The sequence below is a fragment of the Photinus pyralis genome, unplaced genomic scaffold (genome assembly GCF_008802855.1).
Source record: "Photinus pyralis isolate 1611_PpyrPB1 unplaced genomic scaffold, Ppyr1.3 Ppyr1.4_LG1, whole genome shotgun sequence".
Classification (NCBI taxonomy): domain Eukaryota; kingdom Metazoa; phylum Arthropoda; class Insecta; order Coleoptera; family Lampyridae; genus Photinus; species Photinus pyralis.
In genome coordinates, this window is record NW_022170249.1 from 26723458 (window position 1) to 26735507 (window position 12050).

The window sequence follows — 12050 nt, forward strand, 5'->3', positions numbered from 1 at the left end:
TCATACATATGTGTGTTTACTGGGTGGTTCCTTTTTGTAAAATAAACTGCAATGATTGTACAATACGCGTTGGTTCTAGTCACTTATTAAATGAAACGCGACTCGATTTTAATATCACTTGGGTGTTTTTTGCTAAACATAATAGGTATGCATGTTCCGGAAACATTTAGTGCAATAAACTCAATTTCGTATATATTGTCACTTGGTACTGCATCGGAATTAAGTCTAGGATATTTTAATTTTTTTGTTACAAGTTGACCAGTTCGTGAGTCTTGTTCCGTAATAGTCCAAATAATATTTTCTTCAGGGAAATGTAAATGACATATCTACCTTTGAATGTTGTGTTACAGTGAATTTTGTACGTGGTAGCAGGTATGGCTGTAATCCACTTTTCACGTAATGTCTCATGTTTGGGAAAACTAAATAGATGTACCTTTCCCCCGTTTGCGTAGTTGCATCGGCATCTAGGGGCACAGCACTTGTTCGGCATATTCACAGATTTTCACAAACAAACGGAGAAAAGTCTCTAAAAACTTTGCAATTTGCGCAATACCTCCAAATGACGTTTCACTTTCTATCAAACAACGACTATCTGATGAAGAGAAAATTCAACTCATTGAACACCCGTGGATCCAAGACGTAACCAATCAGTTTCCTATTTCTGAAGGCAAACGTAATTTAAAATTTCAACATTCCTGGCTACGTTCTTCTGTATGGTTGACATACTCGTGCAAAGAAGATGGTGCATACTGCCGGTATTGCATAGCCTTCTCGCAAGAGTTTACTGGCAAAGGCACTCACCAAACTGCCAATACATTTGTGCTTGCTCCTTTCCGTAATTGAAAAAAAGCTGTCGAGAAACTTAAAGAGTACCAAAGCAAGGAATATCACAAAAACGCCATGGAGAAAGTTCAAAATTTCAAACATATCTTTGAAAATGAGGCAAATGATGTATTGGCAGGCCTTGACGCTGAGAGAAAGCGAAAACAAATCGAAAACAAAAAGAAATTAATTCCCATAATTAGAGCAGTTTTACTATGTGGTAGACAAGGACACACTCTAAGAGGGCCTAGAGATTTCGGACCATTGGACTTTAAAATGCCTGTAGAAAATTATGGTAATTTTCGGGCATATAATAATAATATAATAATTTCTTTATTGCCCAACAGATATACTCCAACTACAGGACAAAAATTCAACATACAGAGTTGATAACGGTGATTTAGTACAAATTAAAGGTATATGATAATAGTTATTTATGGTATAAGTGTGTTATTTTACAAATAAGTCACGCGAGAAAAAAGTAAGCCCACGAGGCCGTCAGGATAAATAAATAAACAAATTTAAGAGAAAGAAAAAAAAATAGGTAGATTGATTTTTAGGTAGTGTTCACAAAATAATTTAAGCTTACATAGAGTCTTAACGTATTGAAGTAGATGCAATATCCTTTAGTGCTTGTAAGGATAAGAAGTTTATATCGCATTCTGACGCTATTGTGTTGTAGTTATCACACATGACAAATATAGGACATTTCCTCGGTAGGTTGGTATGTGGTGTCTTATAATAAAAGGTATTAAGATTACGAAACAAATGTTGTGGAACAGTAAATTTAAGTTGGGAAACAAGAGACATAGAATCGATTTTGTTATTTAACAATTTATATAGAATTACTACACTATTTGGCTTTCTTCTAAAATCTAAGCTATAGACATTGAACTTTACGAGGAGTAACTTGTGGTCGTAGCCAATGGGAGGATAAATACCATCAATCTTGAAAAACAAGAACTTAAGAAATTTCCTCTATACAGCTTCAACTTTAGTCTTGTGACAGTTATAATAGGGAAAGCATACCAGAGAGCAATACTCCATCTTGGACCGAACAAGTGTTTCATATAACACCTTCACAGAAGAAATGTTTGTAAAGCTTTTACAGTTTCGTATGATAAATTCGCACATTCGGATTCTTGACTTGCAAATGTTATTGATGTGGTCATTGAAAGTGAACATAGAAATGGTGGAGCTACAACGTGTAAGCGTTGTCAGGTCACATGTGTATGGGTATAAAATAGGACTTAACTTTTTTGTATACGTTACAACCTTACACTTAGAAATGTTTAGTTGTAAGCCATATTTACCGCACCACTCTTGTATTGTATCTAGGTTAGCTTGTAATATCTGGCAGTCCGAACTTTGACATTTATGAATATTTTTAAGTCATCTGCAAACATTACCTTTTCGCATGAGAGGCATGGTATTAGGTCATCCACAAACAGGAGGAATAAGAGTGGTCCTAAGTTTGATCCTTGAGGCACTCCTGATGTCACTGGAAAGTAGCACGATTTAAAGTTATTGTACGACACGTAGGGGAGCGGTGGGTACAATGAGACAGTGAGAACATTAAGACAATGTTCAAAATTCCCGCTTCTTAAACTTATCGTGTTTATGAACATCAGGTCTGTCACTTTGCTATTCGTGCCTGTTTGTTAACTTAAAATTTATCAAGCCAGTTGCACAAACAAATTGCAACCGTTGGATGAGTATTGAAACTGTTTCAGACCTTTTATAATGCTGCCATAGATTCGTGGATGATGGCCCATCCTGGGGAAACATAAAAACTTTGTTATCAAGGTTAACAGCAGAGCTGGGGAGGATTCGAATCACTTAGGATTCGAATCCCGGATTCGAATCCTTTTGGAGGATTCGAATACTCTAAAAGAAAAGGATTCGTGATTCGGATTCATGACACCATTACAAAAGGATTCCTAACAATGATGATGCGAATCCTTTTGCGTTTGCCCTTCCGAGTGCGCCCGCGCATGTAAATTGTAAGTCAGATGCTTCCTCGTTCCTCGTGTGTTCAGTTGCTTTTTTTTTTGTACATTTTGGCATTGAATAAAAACATTAATTTTGTTCCGGTTCTACAATCTACAACCAATTAGCGTAGCTCCTTCTCTTAAACTTTGGGTGAGTTTTGTTTCTACGTTATTTACGTAATTCTACGAAATCCTTCACTCAGCGTTTAGTTTGTACCTGAAAATGTTAACGATTCGATGTGACATTTCCGCGAATTCAGTTACGTCCAGTCACGATAACGAAAATCGATATCACAATTCACAAACATAAACGTTCTAGGTTATAGCGGTTCAGTTTTAATGCTGAGAATTCAAAACTGGCGTGGTCAAGTTTAATTGATATTTTATTTATAATTTTATTGTTTTTACTCTTTTCATCAAATGTGGAATGTGGATAATAAAATACTAATCTGTCACACAAAAATGCGCTGAAGTCCCTTCGATCTTACACGAGGATTTTTCTAATTTTCTTATATTGCTTTTGCTTTATAAGTATAATTTCTTATTTCAACTGAAATATGAATTCCACGACACTACTTCTGTGAGTCCAAAATCTAAAAACACGCACTTTTCATTTGTAGGTATTATAGAAATCTACAAGTTAATTTGCAATTAAACGTATGTATACTAAAAGTATATGCCTACCAATTACCAAACAATATTCGAAACATTGCACTACACTATCGAATGTTTTTTTTTCAAATAATCATTACATAACAGTGGGTTCTATTCGCAGTATTATTTATTTTCATTTTTTCTGGGTCCCAGTATTGCCCCTGAAGTGCCGATAATGTCAAGTAGAGGAAAAAAGATGGTCGATTTGACATTGGCATCATCATCATTAGATGCCGAATACATGGCGATGTCTGCTGATGCTGATGTGTCTCCTCAAATAAACAATTATAAAGAAAATAGCATAGAAGACCCCTTTGCCAATACATCAGACAACGATCCATCATATTCTACCCCTAGGGAATACAGCTCGAGCTCGACAGATGACGAGTTATCTACAACACGGAATAAAAAGAAGAGACCAATAAAGTTGACTGATTTTTTTAGAAAAAATGAAAAAAAAGGTGACGATGTAAATCTTTCGGAGAAAGAAAATGTAGAAAAGACTGTCAACGAGCCTGGTAGATGTGAAAGTGTTGCAATATTGGACGGTAAATATTTTAAAGTGATAAAACTAGAAAATGATCACGTTGAAGCTTCTTGCCAGTTGTGCTTACCCAACGTGAAACACATTAAAGGAAAATTACAATCATCATCAAATTTTGTGAGGCACTTAAAAAGAGTGCATCCTGAAAACGTCAATGGTTACAATTCTTATAAAAAAATTAAGAAAGATTCACGAATTAAAATGCGAATCGACAACGAAAGCGAAACTAATAATGTATTAACGCCAACACCCAAATAACACAAGTATATGGTATGCATATTAAATGTATATGCCTAGATGGATATATAAATATTCAATGTATGTACATATTTAACATTGTGTATGTTCTTGGTACATGATATGTATATTACATTGGTTCCACATCTGTATATGCAATGAATATACTGAGAATATTGATGGGTACATCCATAACACATGTTATGAATATGTTTCACAGGTACTATGGATTTGTTTCATATTCAGTGAAACTTCTAATAATCTACATCGTACACACTATGAATATACATGTATATATAATACGAATGTGAAATGTACATACGTATGTTATATACTTACATGCAGTTCTACCAAGAAATAAAGAAAATTGTAACTGAAATATTTATGTAAAATCATGAATTTTGCACATATATAGGCATATAAAATACATCATTTTAGAGATTATCGGCAGCTGCTTCTTCTTGAACAGTTTGTTGTAGATTGCTAAAACAGTATAATTTATGTTCTATTATTAAACATTAATATCGTACGTTACCTTGCTCGATTACTATTATGATATATGTCCTTGGCCCGAACCAACCATGATTTGATTATTTTAATTATTTCGTCATCAGCTGCTTGCTGCGTCCTCTTGTTTAATCTCACACTATCTAAACGAAATAAAACATACAAAACAAAATCCCACCTTATAAAATATCCATACCTATGATTACACTTGCTAATTTTAGTTGTTTAAACTTTTTCTTCCCTTTTGCTCCGTCCCAGCTGAATGTCATTCCAATTGCATTATTGAACAGCTTATACATGATCCTTTTTGTAATTTCAGTTACAGTTTCTCCACCAGTTCGACTTAATTCAACTGCCTAAAATATATCATGTAGTGATTTGTTATATAAACCCTTAATACCTACAAATGAAGAGGCACAATCCTTGTTAGCAAGCAATTCTTCTATTCGTTCAAATTTGTCTCGGATGAAATTGGAAGTAAATCTTTAACTTCTCCCAAGTCAAATATAGGAACAACTGCTACATTGCCAGGTAATGTAGGATTGTTAACGCCTTGCAATATGACATTGAAATTTTCTGAGTGTTGGTTGAGTTTTGCATTAATCAAATGCAGTTGTCGCAACACTTGTCTCTGGAATTCTGCAGCAAACATATTGTTTATCTAATAAAAAAAAGCGCATATACCTTCGAAAGAATCCTTGTTTGACATAAGGGTAGACTTATTTGATGAAGATTTAATTTGGGGTTGCTTCACATCATGCCTCAAATTGAAGATAATGATACAGCTGACACAGTTGATCCTTTCGATGAGGCTCGTGAACTTTGTTCTTTTTCATGATGGAGACTAGCATCGGTTGATCTTGGTGGAGTAGGGTAATCATTATCGTCCACTGACTCTGCCTCAGAAGCAGTTGAGTTAGATGACGAACTATATTTCCTATTTTTGTTCCTTCTTCTTTTTACATTCTCAACATTTTCATCACATGTGGTTGTTAATTCATCGGTTTCTCTAGCTTTGGAAGCCTTTTTGCTAGCCTTACTTACATCAGCTGTAAGAAAAGATTTGAAATATATAATTATTCCTAGACAAGAAACTTACCATATTGTCCTAAGAGAACAACATCAAATAACGCCCATTCTTTTGATGGAGAATGTCTTTGCAATAAAAGGTTCTTTATTTCCTTATTTGATTTTTTCGGAGGCCAATAACACTTTGACGATTTGGACATGTACCAATTGCTAGGTATCATTTCCACACAATTTTCTTTTGTAAAACGAACCACCATCCAAGGACTTGTTTTTTTCTCCATGTTAATTTAAAACCCTGTACATTGAATAGGTAGCATGTACAATAAAAATATTTCAAATCCAAATTAATGCAACATTGGAAAAGCAGCAAAACCATTTTTATGTGGTAACAGCACTACTTTATGATTGATTTCGTTAATCGACCACGACGAAAAAGTTGGTTTTAATTGTTGACATTCATAGATATGAAAAATAGACGAAGAACAAGGCTGTAAGTATAACTCTTGTTTATCAATAAACTCCTTGCCAACAATTTTGATATCATCTTCAGTTGTACAAATATTAAACACCCGGACAATTTCCATAGTTTTTAGTTGCACTACAGAATCGGCACGATTCAATTTAATAGTGCAATTACTTAATTTGATCGCTTTGAATTGTTTGTTACAACCTATTATGGTAGGCCCATCAAAATGTTCTTGAGTACAGTAAGGAGTAATTTCATTACTACCTATATTTCCCATCGAATTTAAAAATTCAGTTTCCATGCTTCTCCGTATAACTTGTTGCAAAAGTTTATGGTGTTTCCTCAAAATATTTTTCAACTTTTGCATATAATTCTCATATGGGAATGCGCTAAAGTTGTCTAGTTCCCCAAAGTACTTCACATCGTCAGCAATGTGTAATAAGCAATGAACATTGTGTGCAACAAAATCTGCTCCGTATAATTTTAAAGACGTTTGTACAAAATGCAACATTAAATCATTTGCATATTTGAGATAATCAGAATGACAATGAAATTCCCTACTGATTAAGATAGATGTTGCTAAATGTAAAGTAAGAATATTGTTATAGATTGCCTTCTTCACAATACCTCTCAACACAACAGGTGCTGCATATAATAAAAAAAATCTAAATTCACTAGCCTTGTACAATCTACATTCAGTAATGGGCCTTGTTTTGCGGGAAAATTCCATTGGAATAAACTTACTCATAATTTTTAATCTCTCCGATATATTATTAATATCACGACTTGGTAATTTGTATGGAGGTTTCCCAAAAATTAGCCCATGTTTTTTACCTGCCAAAATTCTTTTGACAACACCTAAACAAATTAGGTGCATATAATCTAGGGGAGCATCCCTAATCATATTGAACTGTGGTAGTTTCGTTAATATACTACAACCAATATGATGTTCAGATTGAGTTTGTCTACGAAAATCATCATCAGTTCTTTTTATAAAACTTGTTTCGGGAAAACACAATACTCTTTCAACATGGTCACCTTCTTGCTTGCATTTAGAGCAAGAAAAATACCCCATGTGACCTTTAGTTTTCAGCACATATGATTTTGCAGGTAAATCGCAAGTTAACATCACAATTCGAATTTTACAAATAATACCATTCAAAATAATTCCATTGTTATATAAACTGATAGATTCTTCCACAAATTCTTGCAATAAATCGTTTGAATCCATAGGTTTATCAGCTCCATGATATAACCCAATTAATAAAATATGAGTTTTAAATATTTCTATCGATTTGATGTTACATAAAATGGGATAAAATGTAGATTTAACACTTTTACTTATAGGTAATCCATCAATGTTTACTCCTAACTCAATGATGCTATTTTCTAACGGAGTGTAACTGAACTTTGTAAATAAATTACGCAAAGTGGTGCCAATACCAAAATAACAAAAATATCCTGGTTGCATAACCCGAACTTGATCGGCAGTTGATCGCGGAGTATTCACTAATGTTCTGGCATCATTTGGCAAATTATTTAATGCTGGTACTGTTTTTAAAATACTTAAAAGTTTTGAAATATTCATATGTGATATATTTCCACTAATTCCCCATTCGGCAAGTTTATGTTTAAAATGATTGAAATCAAATTCCTTCGACGGTGTTGCTTTTGGTAAAATACAAGGGAGATCAGCATGAGGATCAGCAACCTGATTAATAAAATCGAAACTTATTTCACCACCTTGGGAAGTTACATAATTATCACAGTCGAGTATATCGGTTACGTCAAAATCATTTCCAGAATTTCACGATAAATTATGTGACGTTGCTAGTAGTTCTTCAAATTCAGAATTATTCTGTAAATCAGGTGCACCGGGATTACTACAACTAGTAACGTTGATATTAATGGAACTTTCACAACTGAAACGTTGACTGAAATACAAAATTCTATACTTCGTAATGAACTTTAATAAAATTAGTACACCTACCCCGCAATGCCCTCAATAACATCAGAACCATTCCCAGAAATTATATTTAAGGACATTTTTAAACCTTCCCTCGTGTTCCTACTTAATTTCTTTTTCATTTTGCTATCCATAGTAATTGCTGCATTTACATAATGATACACATTTAAATAATCCAAACAATAAGTACCTTACCAATTGTTATTAATATGGACACAAAACACTTCAAAAACTGGTGATCTAATAAAAAGAAAAATCTTAAAAATCAACGGAAACAGCAGCGACAAATAGGTTAGGTAATTTAGTAATTTTCCACTTGCGTGTACTTACATCGAATCGAACGAAAACGAACTCAGGTCACGAGGTTATAAGTAAAAAGAGATGAATATTCGCTTTTCTTACATGTTAGACGAGTACAGAGAACACGTGATCAACGCATAGGGTAATGTGCTTTCTGCAACGTCATTCCATTACGCGCGAAAGAATTCGTTTTAATTTATTGTTCACTTTTGAATACTTATTTGAAATCTCATGAGTCATGATAAGGAGTGAAAATAAGGGATCTTTGTTTATTCATTAAAAAAAAACAAAGGAAGGAATACATTCAGAATCAGTATATACATAGCACATATTATGTTTTTAGTATGAATATACATGCAACCAGATTGACAAATTGGATTTGAAAATAGACCCTACAGTAGTAAATATACATATAGCATACATTGCATCTGTTATACATATAGGTCTGAAATATCTTGGGAATATTTGTAAAATTTTATTAAAAAGGGCCAAACTTTTAGACTTTGCGAAAAACACCCTACAAATATAAGTATATAGGTATCGCAGATTCTAAACACAAAATGTAGTGGTTATATTTCAAAACAATTTGTGTAAAACAGGGTACGTCCTATATCTTTTCTAGGTACATCTAGTACATAGTATGAATATACATACCACTATCTGAATATTCAGCATAAAAAAACAATATACATTGAATATACTGTATATCTTTTCCACATTATGGACCAAAAACGCATATACATATTATATCGTGTGCTATTTGGGCATGTAGTAAACAACCGAAATTGATGCAGCCAACGCTAAAAAACGTTTTGAACAAGGCTACTGAAAACCCATTTAGTCAAGCTAATTTTGAAGATCGCATCCAAAATTTTGTGTTGAGTACAATGTCAGCCCTAAATATCATCGAACATCCGAGTTTTTTAGCACTTTTCAAGGGTATGAATGTGAAAGTGCCATCTAGAAAGACGCTAATGAAAAGGATAAGCGAACATCATGAACTAAATATGTGTGATATTAAACAGAAACTATCAAATATTGACTTTGTGAGCACGACCGCTGATATTTGGTCCAATAAAAGGAGAAGTTTTCTCGGAGTGACTGTACATTGGATTGAGGAAGACTCAACCAGAGGGTCGGCTGCAATTGCTTGCAAACGATTTATGGGGACTCATTCGTATAGAAATATTGCAGAAATTCTTGAAAACATCAATTTTAAATTTGGTTTGACCCAAAATAAGATCGTTGGAACGATCACAGACAACGGAAGTAACTTCGTTAAGGCGTTCAAAGAATTTCATGCAGATGAAGATAAAGACCTAGAAGAAGAAGATGTGTTTAGTATCGCCAACGTTGATAATGAAGATCCATTAACAACGGAATCATTTTCCTTGCCGAAACATGTCCGCTGTGCAAGTCACACCCTCAATCTAATCGGTACAACAGATTACAAAAACTTCCTAGGAACAAATACACTCCTACGCACGAGGCATACTAATGCGTTCTTTAAATGCCGCCTGCTTTGGCACAAGGCTAATAGGCCAAAGTCAAACGAAATAATCCAAAAAATTTTGGGACACACACTTAGCAGCCCGGGTGTCACTAGATGGACTTATGATTCCGTAAATCAAATAATACAAGAAAAGCGTAAACTCGCTACCCTGTCCAGAGCTCTTGAATTACAGCCATTTAAAGATACGAAACTTTTATACTTGGAGGAGTACTGTGCAGTGATGAAGCCCCTTGCTGATACACTGGACTTTTTACAGGGGGAAAATAATACGTTTTTTGGGTTTCTGTTACCAAGTTTATTATCTCTGTCCAATCGGTATGAAAAAATGCTACAATCCCAAAGATTTATCTATGGTGGTGACCAAATAACGCAAATGTGTTTAGATAGCCTCAGGAAAAGATTTTCGGACCTCTTGAATTTAAGATCTAAGGAAGCTGTGTTTGCTGCTGTTTTACTACCCCAATTCAAATTTAGATGGTACAATGTTGTAAAACATCCTACTATAACAATAGACGATATAAAAAAACAAATTGTGGAGGTGGCGGAAAAGATAGATCGCGAAGGAAATACATCTCCGAACTCACACCAGGATGATGCATTAGAGTCATTAGACGAATTTTTTGACTTCAGCGGAACCGGAGACAATGGGTCTATGTTTACTGTCGTCGATGCACGTGAACGTTGTGAACCTACATCTGCGTCTAGGTCTACAACAACTAAGATTGAATTAGAGCTACTGCGGTATTTGGAGGACAAAGCATCTAATATACATAGTTTAAATGAATATCCTCGGCTAAAGAAACTCTCGACCCAATTCAATACATGTCTGCCGTCGTCCGGACCAGTGGAAAGACTGTTTTCATTTGCAACCATAATCGATGCACCTCGCAGAAATGGTTTAACTGATGAGAATTTTGAAATATTAGTGCTATCTAAAGCTAACAATAAATAAGTAACTTGTGCGTCTTTGTTCTTTTTATTTCAATAAAGCTACACTTTTTGTGTTTTTTGTCCTTTAGTAAGTCAGCTTTGATTTTTTACAAACAAATTATCTCCGGTGTCCAAAAAATGATTCGCGTACATGATTCGAATACTTGTATTCGAATCCTCGGATTCGAATCATTTTATAGGCCGTAATGGATTCGTTAGAAGTATCCGTGATTCGAATCACTACTGAAGATTCGGATTCGTGATTCGAATCAATTATTTGAGGATTCGTCCCAGCTCTGGTTAACAGCCATAGGAATTGATATTACCTAACTTTCTGAGAGGACAAGGTACCTACATATACTTTTTCATCGTATTTTTTATAACATAACTATATTACGCAGGATGGTGTCCGTGCCATGAGTGGTAGATATAATGGATGTGCTGTAAAAGTAAATGAATCGTGTCCACAAGCTGTATATGTGCACTGCGCAAATCATAGTCTGAATTTGGCTATAATGCACGCGTCAAATATCCAGGCGGTACATCCCCCTTTTTTCTTTTGTTTATATTAGTCGGTTACATAGTCTGCTAAATAAGTAGGGCGCGCCACTTTACGTTTGGGGCGTGCATAACAACTAACCTCTTCACTATTAACATCCCGCTCAACACATTCATTGGCTACATTATTTATACATTAACTGCTTCCCAAAATTTCATTTACCCTGTGTTCACTAATCGTAATTTCATCACACTTAGTATTACTCTTACAAGACAATGTAGGTTGCTCTGTGTGGATAACTGGTATTTCGTTTAAATGTTCATGATGATACGGAGCATATATCAAATGCGACCTCTTGCGTCTAAATTGTCCCAGGCGAGTTCAACTACATAGGAACGAGGTTTCTCACAAAGTTCTGCAACTTTGCAATACTGTCTGATGTCAATTATCCACACTGGATCTCCTATTTTCAGTACTGGCAAATCCTTAGCTTTATGCCTATAAAAAATAGAATCGTAATTTTGTTTCTTTGTTTTGCGTTTATAATGAGTTTCATTCCAACACTATTTTTGGTAACTATTTTCCACAATAC

The 12050-nt window shown here is 34.5% G+C and overlaps 2 protein-coding genes across 4 annotated transcripts; one reads left to right on the forward strand and one right to left on the reverse strand.

Annotated features, from left to right (window-relative positions):
• Positions 1-4259: 4259 nt before the first annotated feature.
• On the reverse strand, positions 4260-9141 carry LOC116159603 (the record flags this gene model as incomplete). Of its 3 annotated transcripts, none has more annotated exon segments than XM_031472626.1 (8): positions 4260-4731; positions 4784-4894; positions 4952-5111; positions 5160-5394; positions 5440-5804; positions 5855-8184; positions 8241-8358; positions 8412-9141. In XM_031472626.1, a coding segment is annotated over 1 exon segment (1710 nt). In that variant the 5' UTR covers positions 7839-8184; positions 8241-8358; positions 8412-9141.
• A 262-nt stretch (positions 9142-9403) lies between these two features.
• LOC116159121 lies at positions 9404-10981 on the forward strand. The gene has a single exon (XM_031472038.1). The coding sequence runs from the start codon at positions 9404-9406 to the stop codon at positions 10979-10981; it is 1578 nt and encodes a 525-aa protein (XP_031327898.1).
• The last annotated feature ends 1069 nt before the right edge of the window (positions 10982-12050 follow it).

Bases quoted from the DNA above. Each gene is read 5' to 3' on its own strand.
- LOC116159121 (XM_031472038.1), top strand. From the start codon at position 9,404: ATGTCAGCCCTAAATATCATCGAACATCCGAGTTTTTTAGCACTTTTC.